Source organism: Phasianus colchicus, chromosome 5 (genome assembly GCF_987193195.1).
Source record: "Phasianus colchicus chromosome 5, bPhaCol1.hap1.1, whole genome shotgun sequence".
NCBI classification, from domain to species: domain Eukaryota; kingdom Metazoa; phylum Chordata; class Aves; order Galliformes; family Phasianidae; genus Phasianus; species Phasianus colchicus.
Genome location: NC_143440.1, coordinates 2744907 through 2771300, shown reverse-complemented (window position 1 = coordinate 2771300; position 26394 = coordinate 2744907). Strand labels below are relative to the sequence as shown.

At 38.0% G+C, this 26394-nt stretch overlaps 1 protein-coding gene across 17 annotated transcripts in view; it reads right to left on the bottom strand.

Annotated features, from left to right (window-relative positions):
- CCDC34 (coiled-coil domain containing 34) overlaps positions 1-26394 on the bottom strand; it is a 98524-nt gene that overhangs the window by 46345 nt on the left and 25785 nt on the right. For 10 of the 17 annotated variants that reach the window (XR_016466594.1, XR_016466588.1, XR_016466596.1 and 7 more), the window contains exons 7-9: positions 8056-8261; positions 5832-6292; positions 3469-3625 (exon numbers count right to left, since the gene is read on the bottom strand). Coding sequence is in view for 3 of the 17 variants with exons in the window: in XM_090140167.1 (XP_089996293.1) it covers positions 6184-6292; positions 8056-8261 (315 nt within the window). In the remaining 14 variants the exon portion in view is untranslated. Of the gene's footprint in view, positions 1-3468; positions 3626-5664; positions 6293-8055; positions 8262-18032; positions 18050-26394 lie in introns of those variants that run through there. The other 7 variants (XR_016466591.1, XM_090140167.1, XM_090140173.1 and 4 more) reach the window with 7 other exon arrangements.

The window sequence follows — 26394 nt, the reverse complement described above, 5'->3', positions numbered from 1 at the left end:
TATTTTTTTCCCAAGGAATATATGCTACCAAGTTTCAACCCCTTACTGCTCGCTAACTAAACCAACTAAAAACTGCTTTCTCTTTTCTTGTAAAATTCTTCCTCCTTAAAAGTCAGAACTGAGGAAAGAAGTGAAGGGAGAGATTCAGCATGTTTTCTTTTTTAAGTCAACTCTTAAGTCTTAACTCTTTTAAGGAAACATTTTGACTGTCGGAACATTGCTTATAGTAGGATTGTTGAACAGCAGCAGGTACTAAACAGAAAGCCATCTTGGTCAGACATTGTGGAAAGTTGCAGGAAGAGTCAGCAAGCATCAAGACTGGCATGTTGCCCTGCTTGGCACTTTGGACAGAACGGCTGTGTATTGCAGAGTCTTCATTCATCTTCTAAACATATAGCAACTGAAGGGAAATCTGTGTCTCTACAGCAGCTGAAATTCCTGCTTGGAAGTCAGGAGTGTTTGGGGTATACCAAGAATAAATATCTAGATGCATAAAGAGTCTTGCAAAGAGCAAAATTTTTTTGTAAGGAAAATTTGTCAGCTACTATGATGCATGTATTTTACACTTTTTCCAAGCCTGTGTTTATTGCTGTGTCAAATTAAATTATATAGATGTGACACATTGGTCAGTGGTTCACAGATCCTGATGGTGACCCGCAGGGATCTACCATGAATCTACATCTTACCTCTGTGCTACAAGACATACAGTGAAACATTATGCCACTTACAGACCACTGGCTTGGCACTTTGGGTTTTGAACAGTATGTGCTGGTGCAGTGGCTTTAGGAAGTCATGAGAGACAAAATGCAGGAAAAACCTCTTGAGCCTGTTGTCAGGCCTTCTGTGATTCAGAAAAACTTGTTTTTTTTCCTGGCATCATTCCTGAGCAGCACTCTCTCCAGCACTGTTTTATCTAGTCATACAAACAGAGCCGTCTCCCCCTGCATATAAATACACCAGGAAGAGTTCTAGTTGAACTATTGTCTCCAAGAGCTACTAAAAGTAAAGGCAGCATGAATTAAAAGCAGACATAAACTCTAAGGAAAACATGGCAACAATGATAGTTAGGTCTGGAAGTTTGAGGAGGTGCTCTGTGTTGCTTCATGAGCAAGACAGCAATGCTTCCAGGTAGAGTACTAATAGATGAAAGTAATCATAGACTTTGATGCAGAAACTACCATTCAGAATGTGAAGAATTATCTTTGTTTTATGCCTTAAAATCATACTGAAACTATATAGTTTTGAATAAGAAGAATAAGAAAGGATAGATAGTATCTAGCTCCCGTTACATACAAAATGGACACGTTTAGACAATAGCATGCATAAAGTTTGACAAATACTGGATCAAAATTAATTGCAGACTTTTTGTAAGAACAGAATGGTGCATAAATACTTATTCTGAAGTTCAGCAGCATTGCAGTGAAAAGATATGGAAATCACAACATATGATTTAAAGAAGAAACAAAATCACAGAGGAAGAGTAAAGTAAGGCTTTTGTTGGCTATGAATGCGGCTCACATTGCCCTAGAAATACTAATTTATGACACAAGAGAAGTTAATCACATATTCCCAAATATAAATGCCATCATTAGCAGTATGTTGGGTACAATTATAAATCTATGTAGTGAGATGCAAATGCAAGTTCTGAAGAAATGTGAAGGTTACCTTCGCAGATGGTGTTGTGTTCCTTCTTTAACCCAAGAAATGCTACAGAACAGGTATGCAGCAACATTTCTCAATTTGTATGATACCATACAGTTACTTATTTTAGAGGGTGCTGCACAAGCTATTATTTTAGAATCTCACCTAAAAGGTTTTTCAAAGTTGGAATACTGCTGAAAGAAAACAGGAAGGCAGAGAAGACCTGGTTTGAGTAAAATGGCTATACTTCTGGGAGGTAGATACTGTTAGAAGGATGAAATCCTGACTTCACTGAAGTCAAGGTTAATAAGAGAGGGACTACAGCATCTAATCACATCTGTAATTAGGAAGTTACTTTTCATACCTCTGAGAATCCTGGAATAAGTTAATAACAAAAAACATATTGAATCCAAATCAGCTAACAAACCCCACAAGCTTTCCTGAGGCTAACATCAGCCCTTTCCATTCCTGTTATGTCACACAGCTTGCTTTGGCTAATCTCAGTTCCATGGGCTTAATCAGAAATAGGCATTTCCTGCCATGTTTTTGTTTGTTTGGCTTTTCCTGTGGGTGATTAGAGTATCTTTGTAACTACTTGCATTACAGATTAAATACCACCTGCAGGTGGACTGAAGTAATCACATTCTGCTGAATGTTTATTAAAATAGTAATTGCTTTCATTTCCTCATATACACAATGCACACACTATTTGTTGTATAAAATTATGTTAAAATAAAGAAGTAGAACTATAAACATTTACAGACATGGAAAACCTCACTTAGCCTTCAGCTCAACTGCACGTAGCAATTGTAGATGGAAACAACTTGTTATTGCAGAAGCTGGTATCCTTGAATAATTTTAAGTACTCTAAAAACCTTTTGCCAGTACTTTACAAATAGGTAGCAGCATTTGGGGTGCCTAGGAAGCTTTATTTGCACAAATACTGAATTAATCTGGTGCTGAGGGAAAATATTCAATGTCTGTCACAGGGTTTACTATGTTGTTCTTTTTAATACATGACCGAAAAACTTCAGGAGTCCAAGTCTCCTTTTTGCATGGTGATGTGCAGTCTCCTGATTGATGAAACCTGTCCAGAGCTCTGAAGTGCCTGCACTCCATCTCTCCCAGTCCCAGTGATCTTCAATCTCAACAGCCTTTTTTTTTTTTCTTTTTTTTTCTTTTTTTTTTCTTTTTCTTTTTTTTTTTTTCCTTCAAACAACTGCCCTCCTTGTCAGAGATGTTATCTGGCTAGTAGAAGAATGCCAAATGCTTTGAGTTGATGTAGACCTATACACCCACAAAGTCCTTTGCTGATTAGAGCAAATAAGTCATGTTGTACAGTTTATGCAAACAAAGGTTGCACAACAGAATTTAGATGCATTACAGTGGCCAGGTACTAAACAGAATCTGCTCCATTCCCTTTGTTTGATTATGCCCCTCAAAACTGAATGATGTTTTTTTGTGTGTCTAATTCTCTTCATTAGTGGCAGTATAATTTACAGTGCCAGTTGTTGGTTTTGACAATAGAACAGGGTTGTTCTGATATCATACCATATCATGACTCACTGAGCTGACACAGCTCACATGTGGGAGATACCTCTGCTAAGCAAAACAAAGCTCATAGGAAATGCATGACTGAGCAGTTATTAGCTGAAAAGCCATGTACATGAGGACACAGATCTTGTCCTAAGGAAATTAGTTTATTCCTGGGAATCACTTTCTCCAATTTCAAATGCAGCAAGCCCTGAGCCCACAGTACCATACCACTGATACCAACAAAGCAGAAACTAGCATGGAAAAAACATCAGTGCTTCTATTCATGCGTACCTGTGTCTCAGAAAGCTGAGGTGGACTGTATCTTCATCACATCTCCATAACGAGCAAGAAACAGGTATTCAGACAGCCTTCTGTCATCACTGGCTGATGAGTGGGTCCAAAAAGGATGTCACTACTCAATCACTTGTCATCTCTGGTTCAGGAGCTTCTTTGTTAAGAAAAAAAATGTATCATTAGTTCTTTACTCCTATGTCATTACCATTCTTTCATTAGCTTACCTGTTACTAAAATTTCAACATTAACTAAACTGTACTAGATTTATCTTGAAACAGATTTTCAAGATCATTTAAGTCACTGGAACCCTCATAAGCCAACATGACAGATAAGATCACAGAATGGCCTGGGTTGAAAAGGACCACAGTGATCATCCAGTTCCAACCCCCTGCTATGTCCAGGGTTGCCAACCAGCAGCCCAGGCTGCCCAGAGCCACATCCAGCCTGGCCTTGAATGCCTCCAGGGATGGGGCATCCACAGCCTCCTTGGGCAACCTGTTCCAGTGCCTCACCACCCTCTGGCTGAAAAACTTCCTCCTCATATCCAACCCAAGCCTCCCCTGTCTCAGTTTAAAGCCATTCCCCCTTGTCCTGTCACTATCTACCCTCATAAACAGCCATTCCCCCTCCTGTTTATATGCTCCCTTCAAGTACTGGAAGACCACAATGATGTCTCCCTGGAGCCTTTTTTTCTCCAAGCCAAACAATCCCAGTTTTCTCAACTTTTCCTCATAGGAGAGGTGCTCCAGCCCTCTGATCATCTTAGTGCCCTCCTGTGGACCCTCTCCAACAGCTCCCTGTCTTCCTTGTATAGGAGGCTCCAGACCTGGACACAGTACTCCAGATGGGGCCTCACAAGAGCAGAGTAGATAGGGACAATCCTGTCCCTGCTGGGCACCCCTCTTCTGATGGAAGATTATTTCAGATGCTGTTATTTTTTTCTGACCAGTTTATTGGTACTTTGGAGAGCCCTTGTATTCAGATCTCACTAAGGAGTTGCTTTTTATATGCTTTTTACTTTTGACTGGTCTTTCTCTAGAAAAAGACTTGCACACCAGCCACTATAAGGGGCTGGGGACTGTACTCTGGATCCCACTTCCTATTCCATACCAAGTGGGGAGGAACCACCCCCAAAATTCTGCTTGTGTGATGCAGTCAGCTGAAGCTGCTATGCACAACATCCTTGGTTACCTCTGGCTTCCCAAACATCTTGAAAATTACTCAAAATTAAATTAAACAGATAAAACATTTTTATTTGATTTGCCAAATTAACCTTTATAATGAGCTACTTAAATTCCTTTGTAATGCTAATGCCAAGAACTGCTTAGGAATAGGCTTAGGAAAAATTAGGCTTAGGAAAATTTGCAACACATCTTGATTTTTGTAAGTGAATATGGCTGGCATGGCATGGCAATCATTATTTTAAAAATGCAGTCTGTAAGTAGGCAGCTAAACATGGTATTTTCTTGCATATTAAATACCAACATTTGGTTTCGAATCAATTTCACAACATGCTTGTGAATGCAGACCATACAATGATGCCAATGTACTGCATGAATTCATCTCTGTGCACTATTAAAAGAGCAGAGAATAATTTTACACAAAAGGTGTCTACATCTGGTACTGTTCATAAACACTTCCCACTTTTCCCATTCAAAATAAAAATAGCAACATAGGAAAATCTGGGAATCTTTCAAGAATTGCTGTGAATTACAGGAGTAGGAAAGTTCCAGCAATTATGGAGATTTGCCACGGACATTTGCATACTTATCCCAGCAAATGTTTGATGGTTTCACAGCAATTTGCAAACACATCATGTGCACTGATTGAGAGGTTGCTAATTTTCAGGAACAGACCCAGGGCCCCTTACATACCTGATGAAGACAAAATCTCTCAGGGACAACTTGGAGATAAACTCTGAGGGGTTTTGTGAGCCCCCTGCTTCCCAATGACAGGTCACACACAGTGGAGAATTAGATGATTTAAGCAGAAGATTCTCCATCCGTTTCCCTTTCATTCAGACTCACCTTTGCATTCACAAAAGAGTGACTCTTCTGTGCTGCTACACAAAATGTATTTCTTCTGCCTATATTTCTTTAAAAATATTAGCATTTTTCTGGAGCCCACTTATATAAAAACTTAACTCCACATCTGAATTTAGCAGTCACTAAAAGAAGCAATCTCTTCATCCAGTATTAAAACAAATTAAATGCATGTCAGTTTCCACCCCAGAATACTATATTCTTTCATTTAGTAATAACATTATAATTTCTTCAACTACTTTCAGTTCAAGAGGACGTGAAGCTAAAACAATGTGCTTAGTTTTTTAAGTAATATTTCCTAATGTCACCAGTGTTTACCTTAAATGTAAACGTTCTCCATTCATTCCCTGGCACATGGATGCAGTGATCTGGTAGAGTGTGTTAGAATTTCCTGAGCAGTTTTTCACATAGTGAAATTTTAGGATCATCCTACAGTTACGTGCTCAAAAAATAAATATTAAAAAGAAAAAACAACACAAAAACAACACAACAGCAACAACAGAAAATGCAGAAATTCAGATTCCAGTACTTCTTAATGGAAACAAACTTGGCAGAAAGCCAAGCAGCAATCTTTCCTTTTATTTATGCTGTATGTCTAAGAGTGATGGTACTTTTCATAACCAACCACTTTACAAACGTGCAGAGTTGGAGGGCTGGCACAATGTGACTCTCACAGAAAAGTATTCACTTTCAGCCTTTCAGGGTTTGCAACAGTCCATTCCAGAAGCTGAGTTCTGCAGGAGTACCAGCTTACGGAAGACTTCCACTTCTTTAGTTGGCTATTGACATGGGAAAAAGAAAAGATAAAGAGAACAGGGGAAGGTAAAAGCCAAGCAATTTTACTAGTAATACAATAATTGACAAAAATTTACATTGCATAACAATTTGATTCATTCTAGTGAATGGCAACGAGTGTTTACTCGCTGAAAAGCACAGCTTTTCAGAAACCTGAATTTGACCTACACAGACACTCTGTTCATAAAAAATGGCCTGTCATCATTTTTGTAGGTACAGGGAACAGACTTTAATTAAAACATATTGGCATAACCTCACTTCCTTCAAGTACCTATGCTTACAAACATGAACTAAGAGAAATACCCAAAGTTTATTTGTTTTTCAGACCACAAAACTAGGACTTCATGTTCTACCAATGTACTTCAGTAAAGCTGACTAATGGAGTCTCACTTTGCTTTAGTCCACACATTTTCACGTTTCCCATAGATCTCTTACTTTTTCAGGCTTTCACTAAACCAAAAATCTGAATTTCCAAACATCTCCTGACTTGGTTGAGTTTGTTCCCGTTACTTCATTTTTTCTGTTGCACATATATCAACTAATGTTAAACAATGAAGACAACTAAAGTAGTGTCTTCTCCACAGGTTGTTAAATGACCATTAATCTTTTCCTTTCAGTTTGAAGTTGTCCACAGGGAACTATGGAGTTGACTCAAATTTGGACATTACACAGTTAGAAATACAGACGTGAAAGCTGGAGCAGAGAACATGGCTGAAGAGGTAACCAGAATGGTGCAGCAAATGAGAAGACTGCACAATGTCGTGGCAGCCTCTCTGAAAGGCAAAACTATCAAGTTGTCAGTGCAAACAGTTACACAGCATGCAAAAATATACACTGTTTGCACATATTTAGCTAAAGGAATATTAAATAATGAGATTATAGCAAAGAATAGATAATGAGATAATGAATGAAAGGTAAACAAAGAACAGGAAAACTTGATTAGTTATCTTCATTTCACTGGCCTCAATATTTTTGTTACTTAAATCAATGACAAAATTACTCTTAACGATAGGTGAAAGACATTTGAAACCATTGTGTGTGCTTGCTTTTGTTGTGATAAGCTTCAAGCTGCACCTCCCAACATGTATTTGCAAGCACTCGAACAATTCTTACAGCACTATCTGTTTGTCCAAAATAAAACCAAGGTTTGAAGAAAGAGTACATGGAAAAACAATATGTTATAATTTTAAATGTCAAAATACGTTTAAAAAAAAAAAGAGTTCTAAAGTCACCTATGATATTTGATACTCTATTCCCATGTTTCTCTTGATTTGTTTATGTAACACTGCTGCAAGCTGCTGAACAGGAATGGCTGCATTTTTGTGATGGATGTAGTAAGCCCATAAGCATAGACTGGGGAATTTAGGGTGAGAGAGAAAGCGAGAGGGCATGTACAAAGGACAGAAAGAGCAAGAGGGCTTAAAGACCTCAAGTGAGGGTGAATTCTTGGCTGCACTGGCGATTACAGGAGTTTGTTCAATTGTTTCAGGAGAATCTAGATGATAAGGATGGCTATGATGCACTTGTATCTTGTGTAATCCATCTCAACTGTGGAACACAAGGACAAAAAAAAACCCATTCTCTTGAGATGGCCTCCTCCTTACAGTTTTCAGTTCAAAAACCTATCTCCAAAGACAGTAGTTTGGCAGCTATAAGACTGGGATAAATAAGATATATTCTTTTAGCTATTCAAGTAAAGGAAGGAAGAACAAATAAAATATTGAGATTCTTCCTGCAGAGATATTACCATTCAGAATACTTGTATGTGTTAAAATCTTTTCTTTGGATTACTTTCCACTGAGCTCTCACAGTACCTCCTGAAGTCTGCCTCAGTTCCATTTCTGTGCCCTGCCAAATGTCTCCATGACTATATTTTCCAGTATGATAGGACTTCTGTGATGCAAACTGCATTACCACGTAACCATCATCTGGCTTCTTCCAGTGAACCCAGCCCTGCAGCAGAAGTGAAATAAGGCACTGTGTGAATGTTTCATAACAACTGAGATGGATACAGACTAATCAGAAGCAAATTTAAATTAAAATAATTGCCTTAGTTTGACAAATTAGAATTCATAGAGTCAGCCTGACAAAAAAATGCTACAATTTTTTTTCCAGTAGCAAATCCAAAATATCAGCTAAATAATATTTAAGCCCCTCTCACATCCACCTCCAGTTCATTTTCCATGAGGACACCCCCAGCTCATGCCGAAGGGCAAAGCAGTTCCCACTTGGTAATTCATCTTCAGTGTTCCTTCAAGCACAGAAAGTGTCAAAGCTGTCAGCTTTTGTTTGAGCTGATGAGCAGCATGTAGACAGAAGGCAGAGAAGATGCAGGGCAGGATGTGGTTACACAGTAGGTGGCACTTTCCTCTATGAGGTTTCAGTCTGGCAAGAAGCCCTGGTCAATTCCAGACAACAGATGCATTGTCCAAAGGTTCAGAAATTGAAGTGTTATTTTTTCCAGTGCTTTTCACTTGCAGAACTGCTGATCTGCTGTTGTCTAAGAATACAGCCTCATGTCTCTCTTCACCGTGGGGTACGGGCTGTTGTCAGAATCCTGTAAATACTGTAGTGAAGTCTTGTGCTGAGTGTTCCGACCACATTCAAATCAGGTCAACATTCACTCCGCTATGCAAAATGATCTTAGTGGTTTAATTTGGATGAAACGCTGTTCTTTGTGCGCTTTGTACACACCTCTTCTATCAACTGCTATTTCTCTGAGAGTGGCTACTTTCCAGGAATGGAGAAATTGATTTCTGTGTGTAGTTCAGAAAAAGATGAGAAAGAGACAATTCAGCTGAGTTCACAGTTCACCTGACACTGCTGTTAGAATCTCACAGGAGATGGTATGAAACAGTGACCTCCAGAAATCATTAATCAGGAATTAGACAACACAATAGTTACAGTGGTTTAAAATTAATTTTTTCCACGGGCCCAGAAAGTCTAATCAAACAAAACAAACATGTGGAATGCATCAGGCTTAAATTTTCAACATCAGCAACACTAATAGACCTTTTCTATAGCCAGGCACAACCCCTGTAATTCTACAAATTAGACTGAGCCCTTGGGAACTGTGTAACTGCAGCTGCTACACAGATGTGCAGATAGAAAATAAAGCAGATTCTTCCAAATAAGACTGGATGGGGTTCTGAAGCTAATAAAATTACCACTGATCTAGTGTTGACTGATAACTTTCCTTATAAGAAAAAGCCATACATTTTACCCTGTAGCAAAACACGTTCAGAGCTGAAAAGCGTCTTCCCACGGATGGGTGACAAAATTAAATTCCTCTCACTATCTAAACTCAACTGCAGCAAGAACTGAGGACAAACTCCCACTTCAGAGATGGTTAGATGACTAAACAAACTTTCAAAAATCTGGCCTTGAGCACTTGTTTTTTTGGCACTTTTGACAACCACAGCTCTAAGATCTAAAGAATCTGACCGTGGTAAGTTTGTTTGGCGTGGAGCCCGTGTGGTTCAGCAAAATGCTGTAACAAAATGACTTTACAGAGCTCCATGAACTTTACCGATTGGAAACTATAAATAAGTCACAAATGTTCAGGCACTGAACTCAACTTCAACAACCTTTAAAGAAACCCTAAGTAACACAAAGGTGACAGCACACCGAACACTTCGGACCGCTACTCCTTTATGTGAGCATACCTATTTACAGCTAGATTCAAGTGGCCAGAGTGGAAAGAATCCCCCTGCACTCATGAAGAGAGAATAAAAAATGAACAAAGTGGTGATGAATATAGAGCGTGAAGCAGGAAGGGACAAGAAACAAGGAGAAAAAAAAAAAGAGGACAAGGATTGAAAATGGACAAGAGTTGTAAGTGGATGTCACTGATGTGACAAATTCACAGGCAGGTGAGGGGGCAAAAGAGATCTTTATCAGTAAGCATCCTCCCAAACACACACATCTTAATGCAGAACCGAAACACATTTTAATCAAAAAGGTCTTTTATATGCTCCTCTTGGAACCTCATCAAAGTGTTGCCTCCTTAGTTAATATATTTCTTTAAGTCCCCTTTTACTACTGCCGTAATGGCCTACAATCAATACAAGCTGTGGTCTTTTCAGCTAGGACAAACAATATTGTGCCAATGTTTGGCTGACAAAAACCTCCAGAAACATACCAGGAGCTTAAAATGGAGACATTGTAATTTTGTAGACAGCACTCCTCCCTGTGAATTACTGTTCTGCTATCATCCTACCATGCCATTAGGAGACACCAGTCTGATACCAGCCCAGCTAACCTAGGGCTTGTTTATAGTGCAATGTATTTGCTAAGGCATCACCACACCGATGTAACTACACCCTTTCTGCTCTCTAACCACAATCAATCTCTCCAAGATTTGCAGTACGCACCACAGAAGTTTCAGAGACCCTGGCAGTCTTTCACAGAAGTAAGCAGCACAACAGTGGTGTCTTTGCCCAGCTCGTAGGGCAGACACCACAAACATCTTTCTCAAGCTAAATTATTCCTACATAGTTTCCTTGGAGTGCAAGGTATTTCCATTTCATGCCAGTCTAGAGCTGCTTATGTGGACAAGTGGGTCATTTTCTTTTCCATTTTCCACCATCTGAGTCCAATGACTGAGAAGACTTGCTCATAATGCACTGTTTTTAAAGTTCTTTCCAGATAAATACATGATGATATTTTTGAGCATGACTTCCTGCAGCAGCTGAAAACATTACAGGCTCTGACACCTACCTCATGGGAAGCGCACACAGAGCTGAAGCTCAAAGCAGCACGGAGGCAATATCACAGGGAGCTGATCCTATTCCTCACCCCAGTCTTGCAGATCAACCCCTGCATGTGGCTGATGCTGTGTGTCCTCTAGAGAGAGGCAGGTCAGGATGAGCCTCCTGCCACGTCTGCTAGCACACTGCACACTGGCCCAGCTTCCTCCATTTCCACCCTGCAGGAGCAAAACTCACAAGGGGAACTTAGGTATAAAGTGCCATGACACGCAGAGCAACTGCTATTTCTCTTTGTACCCCATTCAAGAAGTGAAGGGAAGAAGCTACAGCTTTGTTCATCAGCTTTTGGCACTGCCTCTTTCTTTACATGAGGATAACTGGAAGGCTGGATGAACTAGGGAATTGGTAATGAGCGATAAAATGCTTTTCAAACACCACATGTGCTTCTGATCAGTATTCCCTTGACAGCACTCCAGGGCTGTCATTGCTGCAGAACAAGACTGCCTGTTTCACTTTTATGTATTGCTGGTAACACAGAGGCAGCTAATCGTCCCAGTTCTGTAAGACTGTAAGTAATAAAGCTTGTCCTCAAAAGTTTGCATGTGAGACAGCCAGTGGAAGAAAGGAAATATCTTTGTTTTGCTATGGCAGCTGATGCACTGGGATGTTTTTGCAAGGTCACATCGGAAACCTGCAGCAAAGCCAGAATTTGAACCTATCTCTTCTGCATGCAATTACATCACTACCCTGACAGGTCCTTCCTTCCTGTCATACGTTTGTTGTCTGACTTCTAAAGGCTTGAACCCAAGAAAATCATCATGGAAAACAAGCGTTACATGGTTGCATCTAGAAAACAATTCCATCAGCAGTCAGCAGACAAAAATTCCTACTACACCTGCAGATCAGGACAGAGCAGTTATTCTACTGGCAAATCACAGTCAAATACAGCCTAGCTCTATTATGAGGCTCCTCATCACACGTTCTAGGAAGTATAATTCTGAGCCAAGTTTGAAAGCCATCCATGGGAAAAAAATGGCAAATCTTGTTTTTCCACTGTATCTGTGCTGTGGAGGTGTGAACAGTACTAGGAGATGGAAATTTAGACCTAATGTACCAGCAGAAAGAGCTGGACATCGCTCAGCACATTGTTCAGCACAGCTGCTGGTTCACTGCCCATTGCAGATACCTTTGCTTTCCTCAAGGAGACCTAAATAAGGGCCTAGGACCTGACTAACTAGAAATTGTTTGTTCTCTCCCAGAATGTCATGACAATTGCATTCATTTTTGGGCAAATGAATATATTTTGCAGATATAGCATCGTCAGCACTAATGTTTTTGGAGTGATGCTGAGCTTATACAGAGCACACTGCTACTTCTCAGAAAAGCACAGTAATAGAAAAGACAAAGCAAAGAGGGAATACCGAGAAAACTCACAGCAGCAGATATTGTGAAATTGATAGCCTTAATTTACTGCATATTCTTCTCAGAAGTTACGGGAACAGAACACAAACATAAAAGAGTTCCACATATTTCAGTTGTTCACAGATTTGAATGAGATGCATGCTAGCATTGCAAATTCTACTTCAAAAATTTAAGTGCAAGTAATAATCTTTTTCCCCACTCAGTTATTGCTGTAAATCTGTAACATTCAAGAGACTTTCACTTCACTGAAAAATTCTATTTCACAAAAAAAAAAAACCAAAAACAACCTAGCTTAATTTTGGATTGGGTCAAAATGCTTCTGGTTTTTTGTTGATTTGTTTTGTTTTTGAAATTTCCCTGAAATCTGGTAAAGTACATCCATGTAAAATTTCACTACTAAAATAACTACAAAACTCTTGCTGTACAAAGCTGTACATGTAGCTTTGTTCCTGCAGGCCTAGAAACCAAGACATTTCAAAGAAACATTATTTCAGAACTATTCAGTGGCTATGAGAGTTTTCAAGACTCCTAGTTCCTTTACTGCTTCAGCTGGGACCCTTGGGCCAGCCTATGCCTTGGGTTTCCATGTTCTTGCCACTCCTTGGAAATGCAGCTTCTATGGTGTGGGGAAGGTCACAATTCAGAAAAGCCAAACACATAAGGAGAACCAAGCCAGTCCATTACAAATCAGCCTTACAGGCAGAGTTTCAGTACAGTTGTGCAGTTGACTGGATGAAAACTTGCCAAACTTTTATTGCGGAAGAGCTGCTTTAAATGTCAGCATGGGTTCTAGGAGAAAACTAGAACTATATGCCTTTAGAGACTTTGAAAGAGCAGCTAGATCTAGGGAAATCTGCCTACCCATCTGCCTACCCAAAAGCAAACAAACAAAAAAAACCAAAAAAAGCCACAAAAAAAAAACCATTCATTTTTTCCAAAGTCCCTCTTATTCCAGAAAGTTATCAAATAGCAGTCTACACTGTCATCTTCTTGACAGCGACTTAAAATAGAGCCAGATGACAAAAGGCATTGTCAGTGTATTTTGGTGGCACAAATTTCAAAAGCTACCTCTCACATAAGGCCAAACCCTCAAAAAGATGCATGAGACAAAGTGGATTCACTGATTTTCCTGAATATACTTTTGAATTTTTGTAAAATGACTCAAGAAATCAAAATTTTGATGATTAAAAGGTAGCAGGAAGATTTACAGGAACAAATAAATGAAACTGTATCATGCATCACATAGACCTTCCAGCTAGAAATCCAGACAAAACAGGGAATAATACAGTTAACCAAAATTGAATCTAATAAACGTAAAAAATAGTTGTGCTCTTTGTGGATAAGATGTTATCTGGAAGGGAAAGTAGAGGGTGTTTGAAGACAGACAGATACATTTCTCAAAAAGTCTTTCTTAAAATACCAAGTCATTTAGGAAGTTTCATATATCCTTTTTGAATGCCTTTCCTTCATGCCTTCTGTAACATGCCTTTTTCATTAAGTTAAGTGGGAAAAGCAGGCACATTAAAATAGTTCCCCTAGGCTATAGTAGGGAATGTTTCTGGCACTTCCACCATTGTGTTAATTCCACCTACCACCAGAAAAAACTATAGTGAGAGAACTGGAATAAAGAGAGCATCTATGACTGTGTGACCATTAAAAGAATCTTAATCAGAGTATGCAGGGATCTGCTATCTGAGGTTAACGAGCCCAGTAGTGAAATATTACTATACAGAACCTAATTTCCACAAGTATTTCCAGCATGATTACCTGGAAGTAAGCAAGGAAGAACACAAAGAAAAACCTGATCCTGAATCCCAAGGGATAAAAGAGGAGGTAAAGCAAACACGATTTTTCAGTACTATAAAACACTTATTTGATTTGGTTCTCATAACTGTAATTAGTTAGCTGATGGGCATATAAATGTTAAGGCAAGTAAAGCATGTAACTTTCCAAAGGATTTGCCAAAGTAATAATTAGATTTTTATACAGCAAACTGTGTTACTACTCAGGAATTGCCCTCTTTAGTGTGGGTATAAAAAGGTACTAGAATTATTATTAGAGCTGAGAAAAAGGCTTGTTAATGCATGAGCTTCTGAAAGCATTTGTTTCAAAGTTAGCAATGCCAACTCTGGGTGGCTACAAATACAGAACACAATCTAATTAGACCTAATCCTTAGATCTAGTAAAATTAGGCCCTAAAACCACAAACTTCACCTGAATAGTAAGGGAGATTAGTATTTGATCCCATGTCCCTGATGTTAATTTGTCACCCTGCATTGCCTGGTAGTAAACAATGGAAGGCCAATCCGGTGAGGTTGCTAGAAACTTAGGGAATATAATGCCTGGCAAAGATAAAGAAAGAATACTGTCTCCTGTTTACACTGGACACGAGCTTTATATGATTATCCTACCAGTTAGGATTAACTGGGCAATTATCCTGGCAAACAATGGGACATTGATGATAGTAAAACAAAAGCATCTCAGAGCACCTCCTTTGTTAGCATTGCTACCAGCTGGAGCCCCACTGAACTGTGTCGGTCCTGGCTGTCGTCCCAGTGCTATCAGTCCTCAAACAAGGACTCCACAGTTACAGGGGAAGCAGCGAGGGAAACAGTTTCTCTAACCTGTGAGCATTTAAGAATTCAAATATTTTTCCTCACCACAAAAGGAGCTGAAAATTTGGAGGGGAAAATGTCTACAGACAAATCGTATGCAGAAGAACAGATAGGCATGAGAGAACAGTTTTGCTATCCACCCTTTTGGAATATTTCCTTCAGATTTTGATCTTCTTTATCTGAGTGAAAGCTGCATTTCGATGCTGAATTTGGAAAAGAAAAAAAATAAAAGAAAGAGAGAGAGAGAGAGAGAGAGAAATATCAGAATAGGAATATCAAAAAACTCAGCTAGATTGTTGAATCCTTCCTGGCAACAATTCCAGTTCACTAAATGGACTCACCTCATCAGAAGATTTCTGACTGGCAGTAGCCAGTGATACATAAAAAGACAAAAGAATGAAACAACAGCCTCATTCCCATGACTGTTTCTAGCACAGAGCACTCTGTTAAGGCCTGGCACGGCAGTGCCATACTCTATGGTGCTATTTCCTACCCAATACCATAGCAGGCCTGACCAAATCCTAAGAATTCAGAAGCTTAGTCCCAATTCATCATCTGGCCAATTATATTTAGCCATAATGTTTTCTCTCCTGTATAAGGTGAACATTCTCACTTACGGAACACATCAGAGGGTGATGATGTCTGTAGAACTCTTCATACTACATCTTAAAATAGCTTTACAGTCTTAAACACAACAAAACCTGAATCGTTAGAGTTTTGATATCTGTGGCAAAATTGATTTTTAAAATCCTCAGTATTCAAGTATATCAAACATAATGTCTCTACAGCAGTACCTACCACCACCATCCTGAAGGAGATCAGAGCTCAGAATATCTATCAGTTGTTCAATTTCCAGATTTTCCAAGACCAGCCCAATCCCACAGTGAGAGCTGGTCCTGTGTACTGATGCTCTTTTTTCTCATATTTCATTCCAGAGACCAACAGTCATTGAAACTTCATCAGCTTCAAATATATACTAAGTAAATAAGAGTGCTCTTTAGTTTAAGGAAATTAGTTGCATATATAGATATTTTTCCAGAAATTCAAGGCTGTGCTATTTTTTTTCTCCTCCTTTTTTTGTGTCCAATTTTTGGTGGAGATTTACTGAAGTAAAAAAGAACCACAAGGAAAGAGGAAAAATTACTTGGAAGTCATGCAAATTAGCAAAAAACATGGGAGAAAACATGAGAGAGGGTCTTAGTTCTTCATATTGTTAAGCAGGAAAGAAGCTGGGCATAGATACTTTTTAATGAATGTGATGCTACATTTACATTCTTGTTCTCTCTGGAGATTTACACCTATTTTTAAGTTTTGACTGATAATAAATAGTAGATTTCCTGCCATTAACTACAGTGCTCCCTTTCCCCCTCCCAGGTTAATGGGTTCTATCCAACTGATCGAGCCCTTTGCACACAATAGCTCCCTTACTGCTGAGGCCCTGCAAAGGCCTGTTGAAAGCACACAAAAATATTTCTTCTGCTCTCTTCCTGAACTTCTATAAACTCTAGGTGACACCAAGTAAAGTACATTTTAATGGGGCCTCGGTCAAGTTAGCCAACCAAGCCCTTGTTGAACTAAGCAACACTATGTAGAAATAGAAAATAATTTTAAAAGACATTCTTGTTTCTTTCTGGAGACTTGGTCCTTACTTTCCTTTGCAAGGAAATACTTATGTTCCCAGTTTTAATCCTCACATTACTGTAGAGTCAACCAGCATTACTCAGATAAAGCAGCTACAGTTCATTATGCAGTGCTGCATTTGGTTTTATGGCAGTACTTCTCCACTGCCACAGCAGTTGTCTGCTGGACTATGATCATGATTATCACTGAGTAATGTCCTTTGATAGTCACCCAAGTCCAGTTAGCTAGAACCAAGAGATGATCTAGGTCTCGTCACACTCCTTGAACATATATAATAAACACTGTCTTGAGACAATGTTCTTCATTCAAATTGTACTTCGTATTGTTCAACAGCATGCTTTACAACATTAAAGAATATCAGCAAAAGACGAAGAGAAACTTGTGCACGTTAGAAGTTTACCTTCACTCAGAAGTGGTTTAAAATCAAGCAAAGTATTCCACCTAACAAGGATTTGCATGTACAGTGATTAGACACTATACTTCAAATATTTTACACTTTTATACTGAAATAGTACTGAGATAGTAGCATATGTTGCTTGTATTGATTTGACAATCAATGTGCATACAGACCTAGTCTAATATACATGTTCCTTAACATTGGTAAGAAACATATCACAATTGTTTTTATTTCCAGTAGAAAGTGAGAATAAATCAGTATTTCACCAGAACATGAAACTTCATATCTTTAATTTCAGTGTGATATTGCAATGAGAAAAGCCAGGAATGTTTCAGTAGACATTATTTTATCCTTGCTGTGCTTTTCTCTGGAACAGAAGTTATGTTTAACTATATGGTCATGCTTGGAAAAAAGACAGAAGACATAAGATGTCTTCAAAAAGATGCTGCATTACTAGTATTGTAAATCTCAGTCTTTATACACTCAAATTGCAATGAATATTGATAAATTACATTATCAAAATAGTGCAGTCTTGAAACAAGTTTTAATTTGGATTAGAATAAGAGTCATAAAAGACCTGAAATTTGAAACAAACCCAAACCCCATGTCTTGATACTGTCACACATATTTAAAGAAATCTGACTACACCAAAACCTGTCAAAATTAGCTAATGAGCCATAAATCAGCATGAGCTATAAACACTCTTTCAGGTGTAGAAAATAGTGAGAGATGTAGATTCTTCCCACCAACTTAATCTGTACTTTCTATTTAGGTTTTCTTGTCTTTCACTGACCTCTGGGCACAGTCCTGTTAGGGCTCCAGCATCGAATTTCTGTTGACAGCAGATTGTTTGCAGAGTCCAAAAAGATTAACTAAGCTCTATCTATCAGGATTCCACAAGTTTCTTATACAGTTGTGCATTCTCTGGATTTACATGTATCTAAAACTTCTTTATGACTGAAAAGACAAATACACATTCCTTCATGCCTACTAGTATTTATACATAAGCAGCTAGTCTCTACCAATACACAGATACAGAAAATACACCTCTTTCATGCTGGCATTAATGTATTTCATTCAATATTCAAAAGCAGTCTTAGGAAAGAGGGTAACATTTTCTGAAGTATTAAGCAGTTCCCAGTTTTGAAAATCTTACCACATGAATTAGATGGCAAGACTATAAACCCTGAGGCAAAACATAGGATACACACACTCCTTTTAATACTAGAATTTGATCATTTAAACAGCCACATACATTTTGAAATACAGCCCTTGGAATTTTCACGTTAGCCCCAGGCATTCTTTAAACAAAGGCTGCCTACATTTGCTGCACAGGTCTTCACACAGAGGTTAAAAACAACATCTTACAGTAAAAACCACAGCAACAAGAAAAACGCCAGTTTAAATGATGAGCCACAGCTGGGGATCAAGGGGTCAGCATTTTAACCCGAAGGAAATCCCTCTTCCACTCTTCGTATTATTTATTGAGCTAATTACTGAACTATACTGCAATGAAGAGCAACGTTTCTCCACTTTTGCATGTTTACCTCTAAATTTAGAGCAACTGAACGAAAAATGGCACAAGTAGGAAAGCAATCCACAGCTACTACAATACGAACTGCCTCTATTTTCCCTTTGCCTCTCCTTACCCCACAACCCACAACAAATTTTGCCTTCTCCATAACTTCAGTTCACCATATTTAGGTTAAACAGTTGCAGTCCTTAAATTGAGATGCTTATCTCTTTTCAACTGCTAACATCTAAAAGCGATCGCAGTCCTCAGCCTTTGTGAACTCTGCAACTTGTTGGATTTTTCCTCATATGTGTCTATTCTAAAAAGCCAAACCCATGGAAAAACTAACTGAAACCAAATTCCAAGTGATCAGGGCCAACCATAACATGAGAGCCCTAAAATAACAGGAGAGATACTGCGGTAATGCCTGACCTTCTGAACTGTACATACGGGTTGAAGCAAAACAGCCCAAATTCATGTCTTAAATGGTGCTTACTAATAGTTTATTTGTAATGCAGAAGAACAGTTTATAGAGCCATGATTTTAAAGCTTCAAGGACTTGCTTTAGATGCCAGAAATTACTTCACTTTTGGAATAAGCTTAAACAAGGTCACAGTTGAACTTTACTAGCTTGTATGGTCAAAAAACATTTCAGGAGGCAGTTTCAATGGCTGTAGACATTACCTCTGTCTTCTACCATGCTTCCAGCTCAAAAAAAAAAGGCAGGTAGTCTAGCAGATTTTCTGCTCTAAATACAGGGTTATTTGGTTGGCTTGAATTTAGCAATTCTACAATTTCAAATCAAAGTTTACAGACAACACAACTTCAACAAATTTTTTACAGGGAAGTTGCCAGCCTGTTCGGATGTGCACCCAGCCCTTAATCAAGTGATACGTCTATCAATTACACTTGGATTCGATCCATAGAAACTGTATGTGATCCTTATAGTCCAAAATGCAGATTATGTTGCTGAGGACAGGAAAAAAAAAGCCCTTTGTACATACATGAATTGTTCAGATCATAATGCCATAAGGAGGCTTAGGGATGAGAAACAGTTATCTTTGTGGAGATAAAGAAACAATGATACCTCAGTGAACAGTAACTTCAAACAACAAAATTATTGCAGTGTTAATTCTACAGCATCTATGCCACACATATACAATGAACCCTGATTTAATCAAAAGCCCTGCTGCTGCTGGCAGAAACATAGACAACACTTCCTTTTTGTGCATATTTTTACTTCATTTAAAAAGTTTCATATGAATAACAAGAAAAACACAGTTTTATCTACCCTTCCTTCTTGGACTTGAGTACATGGATATCTGTGTATCCATGCCCATAGCCCTCTCACAGCAGAAGCTACCAAGGATCCTGGAAGAGATGGGCATGTAAATAGGTAAAAGAGCCCCAAACCATGCAATTTGCTGTATTCTAATTGATAGGTTAACTGAAATACACAGTTTTGACAGTCAAGAAAGCGTTGAAAGAGATGTGACAGCCAGACTGTAGAGGTGAAGAAAAAAATATATCAGTAAAATGTTTCTAAATGTATGAAGAACTCAATAAGAAAAATGGAATCACACACAAACAGATAGGGTAGTGCAGCCAAAGGATGAACTGTTACGAACAGTTGATTTTGGCATAGGATCATACTTAACTGTACTACTTCCTCCAGCCCATAGGTGAAGTCCTGCTAGAAATACTGCTGGACAGAAACCAAACTTTCATCTGACCAGAATCACTGAACAGAAGCACTGAGACCTTTCCAACAGAACTGTTAGAGAGAAAGTAAAAATATGAGGGCTGCTTCAAAACTAGTGTCTATTTTATTCCAGTGGCTTCACACATCAGAGGTGAATGTTGGTGATATGGCAGTAGAAGTTGACCCTTCCTACCAATACTCCACTACATTTTGTTGTCATATGACAGGTGGCAGCAGAGGGGCAGTCTGACAAAATGGTATTTGACATGGAAGTACAAATGAAGCAAAGGTGTGAATCCTCCATGCAGAAAAACTGCATTTTCCATTGACATTCACCGATGCTTGCTGAATGTTTCTGGAGACAAAAGAGCAGATGTGAGCACAGTTTGGGGGGTTTTGGTATCAACAGTCAAGTGCATTCACTTCTTTCCTTGCTGGTTATAGCTGCAATAGAAGAATACCCAGAGCTAAACAGGGCTTTAACAAGAATGCCTATGACTTGCAGGAGGCTGACAAGGACATGTAGTATGAACATATATGAACATACTGCTCCACCATGTCTTTGTTCTTGATCTTCTGCTGACAGCACTCATCACGTTTTCAGGATAACATCACAAGATGCAGACATGACTTTGCAGGGGTAATAATAGTTGCAGGCTGCAATGTCTTTCTTCTGAAGATAATAATGATTAAAAGTCCAATTATTTCATATGATCAAAACAGAAATCCTTCAGCTCTGACATCTGCCCAGTCCTACGATATGAAGGATGATCTTGATCTTTACAAAAACATCCTTACAACATCTGTCTCCTCTCCCATCCCTTCAAACTACCAAGCTATTCCCAAACACTTGTACAAACAGGAAAAGGAAACCAAACTGATACTAACATTCTAAGCTTCAAAAATTACTGAGCTCCCTCGTGCTGTATTATTTGTTCCCTTTAGAATCTTAATGAGGTACAAAACATAGCAGCACACAAGCTTTACTTAATTCTTAACAATTTTAATTCTTAACATTGAGGTTTAATTTACAGCTTACTCCAAAGCAGCACAAGCAAACAAAGAGGTCTTACTCCAGAACTTTGAATTGTTATCTACACAGGATTTCAAAAGTTTTGATTACTGATTCCAGAAAATTATCTTAGCTCTTCTGTATACTGTCCTCTCCTTCTAAAAATAATCTCAATTTCCTGGCTGATAAATCTCTTTCTTAAGTCAAGAAAGCAGGACGATTTTGCAACTTTTCCTCTATTTATCTGATATTTTTGTAAGTGCTGGAGAGCAACAAATAGCAGTGACACTTCCTAATGATTTTGCCTACATTGGTTTCTTGTGAACTAAAAATTCACAATAATGCAGACCAGAGTAATAGAATGCACCCATTAAACACATTCCTAGCATTGTGTGAAAAGCAAGCATCTGACAATCTAAGTAAGAACACTTTGCCTGTTTTTGTTAAATTAACACTCAGACTGCTATTTATGTATGTAATGAAAGGAAGCTCGTGCAACATTGATAAATTTTGTCCTTAGTCCAAAGAAGTTTAGAAAAACTTTTTGAAAGCACATACATTAACAGAAAACTTCAAATGTATTGTCTGTAAGAAGCAAGCTACCTTCCTGAATAAATGAAAAGAAAATCCATGACTGTACATTTAAGACCATGACAAATTAGTTTTTATCTCATATCTGTGCATTATTTGCCACAGCCCCCCTTATGCTTGTCTAGAAGTTAAGACTTTGTATTCCTTTGCCTTTCTATAAGCTGTCTCTGATACCAAGACTTACTTGGAGAAGAAGTAAGAGAAAGAAAATGATTATGGGGTTAAGCAGCCAGCTACACCAAAAAATGCCTGCAAGGCATGCACTGTGCTGTGTCCTCAAGATGAAATATTTGTTTTTCAAAGCAATTGAAGAGAAGGAGCTTCCAACAACAGAGAAGAATCCAGAGATTCATTAGGACTTACTGTTCAACTAGATGAAAGAAAAATCCCACTCACTTCTATCAACACTTTCATCTAAACAGAATATTCTGAAAATGGTTTTAGAGTCAAACCCCTTGGCTTTTGCCTACTGCACTCATCAACTGATATTTTCTTGGAATTATTAGGTTGCAAACTGTTAAAAATTATTATTTATTTAAATCAAGCTGAACATTTCCATATAATATGGAAAAACAAAAGTTCATGGGAGCAGTAATATTGATTTTCATCTGGGTTAATAATTGACAAATACTGCAAACCTTCCATGAATGCGAGCTTGCTTAGGAGAAACAGAACTGTTGTCAGATTCAAAAGGTAACTTTTCCATTAAAAAAGGAAACATAAATATATGCTGGTCATAATCTATGGATGAGCTGATCGAGATGCATTTGTTTTCATGGTGTGATGGCTGTGCATGACCAACCAGAACGTCACATCACTGTCAACACTGCTGAAATGCACCACAGCATTGCACTCACATCCACTGTTTTCTCCCCTGAAATATTCAGCAAGCTTCAGTCAGTGTTGGGTGCAATGTTTACTGCATGGAGGACAGTTTACTGCATGGAGGAATTCAGTGACACACCTTTGCTCCGTACACTTTTCCATGTCAGACAACCATTCTGTGTGAGTGCTTTTTGGGATGTTTTGAGCAAATCTATGAGAGCTTCTTCTTCCCAACTGATCATGATTTTATTGTGGCTAGATGGCTAGATATCAAATTACTTTTCACATATTCAGAATCCAGCCACAAGCTACTAAACCAGTGTTTGACAGAAATTTCCAATCATTTCACTTGCAGCAGCATGCTTGGAATTTTAAGGATTTTATTTCAACTCATACGAAGTTTTCTCTCACTTGCTGGAAAGCTCTAGAAAATGGGTATCTAAGCAATCTAGAAGGGATTTGTGAATGACATTCCCTGTGAGAGACAAGACTCAACTGAGGTTAGCAAATAAAATTCATTAAAAATTAGGCCAACGGGGTTTGATAAAGCCCCTTATTAAAAACTGTAATGCGTGAAAAAACATATCATTATTAAAACATACACTGAGCAAATCATCACCTCACCATTTTAACAACTTCCGAGCTTCATTAAGTCTTATACAGGTTTCCTCATAAAAATCTTCCAGATTCATCTTGCAACTTGCAGGGTGTTCACTATTACAAAGTAGATAAAATAGATTTTTTTTTTTTTGCTTTCCCTACTTGGAGTGACTTTTTTGCAACTTGAGATGCTGCTACACATCAGATGCAGAACCTATACTATACATTAATCTATTATTCATTTGTACCCTGCTCGAAGTGATGCTGGACTGAGGACACACAACCTGCTAGTGATTGTCCCACCAGAAACCTGCACAAGCATATACACAGAATACATATTTTATATTTTTAAAGCCTGTATCTTGCCTTTCTCCTTATTACAGAGCAAATTAAGCTTCTGATCAGACACAGTATAGCTAAAACCCAATACACAGGTGCAACTTAAATATGAGGGTCTGCACTGAAAAACTATTCTGCTGTTTTCACTTGTTTAGGATAACTGGAACCCAAGCAAATAGTAATTTTAGCTAGATTGACCAGTACGGTTCTGCACCCGAGAGTGCAAAGAGCATGAGCTGATCATCAGGAAATCATTGGAGGATTAACTTACAAATCACAACACTGATTCTTCTGTTTTAATAGTATTTTTTAATAGTATTTGGAGGGATTTGGGTTTTGTTTTTGTTTTTATTATAATTCAACCCAAGATTATAATGAAAAAATACAAGCATAAGTCTCAAAAAAAAAAAAAAAAAGCTGTGACAGTAGCAACAATGGTAGATAGTTTACTTTGAGACACAGCTAATGCTGCAGAAGTTGTATACAAAAACTGCTGAAACATGACCAAACAGCAGAGATCTACACTGCAGATATCATCATCAGAGACAGTAGTTATGTGAAAGAAGCATGAACTTTTAGAGTGCAATTTGTTTTCCTAGGAGACACATAACTGCATCCTGAGCATACCAGTATCTATTCACTGATATAAAAGAACACAGTCAGAGAAGTTTACATTGTAGGTTTCTCAAGTTAGGGGAGATGAAACTTAGTCCATTTGATTTTTGGTTTTCCTTTGCCTCAACTTATTTGAAATAAATTTGAGGAAAGGTATGCCCAATTTAAAGTGATCAGCAGCTTGTCAAAATTAACTTTCCTTCAGGCATAATAAAAGTTGCTCAGCTAGGAAAAAAATAGCACTTAAGATCACTCTTGAAAGTATACTGCAATGCAACCAATTCATGTTGCAAATAATGTTTTGTTTAAAATGAAAGACATAGACTCACTGCCTTCTCCAGCAACAGGAAAAACTTGTCCTTCCAAAAAGCTGGATTCCAAATTACACCTCAGGCTGCAGGGAGTCAAGGTTTCATACGCAACTGGTTGAACGGCTGTTTATTTTTGGTGTTTTTTTCCAAAAATCTACAAAAGAGATTTGGACTGGACTTTACGTGCAGAAAAACTGCAATGTTTTCTAATTGATAAGAGAGAAGAAAAAGTGTTAAGCAATTTGTGTTCCAAAGATGTAGATGCTAATTAAGAGCGCCGTATCAGATTTATAATCAGTTATCATTTCCTCTATTGCCAAACATTTTTATTTGATTTTTGGGCAAGCATTTTTTGGCTTTTTAGTTCTAGATATTCTTTGATTTTTGCTTATACCTTACAGAAAGCCTTAATTTTTTCAGCTTTTGAAAAAAATCATACTGCCAAAGTACATTTAGCTGCTTACCAGAGCATGACTTTTAAACTCATAATCAAAAACAATATTGTGGCAGTGAAGATGGAAACAAAACTAAAAGTGGTAGAAAACATATAGTGATCAGGTTTCTAGATAACATTTAATTGTATTTGCTTGAGATGGTGTCTCTTATAGCAGTGGATCATCAGTGCAATTAAAGTAGTACTGTATATGCTAGCCATTACAAAAAAAAATAAAAGACAATTCAAGTTCTCTCTTCTCTTTCAGCGATTCTGTGTAACTGAGCAATGCTGCTAGCTTTCAGATGTTCTAACACTGGCAGGAAGAAGTTACTTTGCTTGTCTTAGATCTAACAAAGAGTTGGAGGCAGGGCTAGATGTATAAGTCAGGAGGTTTAGATAAAATTCTTTGATTTCATCTCGACAGTGTTCTTACCCACTCTACTGTCTCAGCGTTAATTAAAGAGTTTACTTTGGAACTCCACAAACTATACAGAGCTAGACAAGAATTACGTTTTGAGATCATAATTAAAAAGCATATGATTATTCACTTTACTTCCTCTTTAAGAAGTTGAAGTGACATTAAAACTTAGCCAGATGTTTTTCATATATATAAAAATACACATGATATGTAAGACTCCAAAGAATTGAACTTGGAATCCTTATGCAAATAAAAATAGTTTCATATGTGTTTCTGCTCTTTAAAAAGTCCCAAGATAAAAAAGAACAGAAGTATTTCACAGTGTTATAAGGAAGAGGAAAACAAACCAAGCCCTGGATACACTTTGTAGATTTTATCATTAACTTGTGAGGCATGTCTTTTGTTTGCCAGTGATTTTGTCTAGAAAGTCCAGATTACAAGCTCTTATAATATAGAACCTAGACATAATTTAACACTGAGTATGTGCAAAATTAAAAGGAAAAAGTAGTACACTGTTGCAATGCTCATATTACAATTAAAGTAAAAATGCTAATAGCTCTTCCCAGGTAGCCTCTTTCTGTTCATCACATAGGGAGATAAAATTTGCAGTGCACAAACAGGACTGGACATCCATGCACACCTACTCTGCCAACCATCTGTGTGCAGCCAAATCTCAACTCCTTAGCAAGGCTAAGGAACAGGGTGGTAAGAATAATTAGGTTTCTAGCATCAATAAAGGAGCTGTGTTTTCCTAACCCAAATGTCTCCCCAAGGTATGATTCAAATTGTATTCACACTAAAGCCAGGATAAAAAGTGCAAAATATTGTTCATTCATCACCAAAATTTTGACATAAAATAGTTTGTATTGTTTGCTATAAATAGAATATCTGATGATTAAAAGATAGATTTTTCCCTAACCTCCTGACAAAACCAAAACAC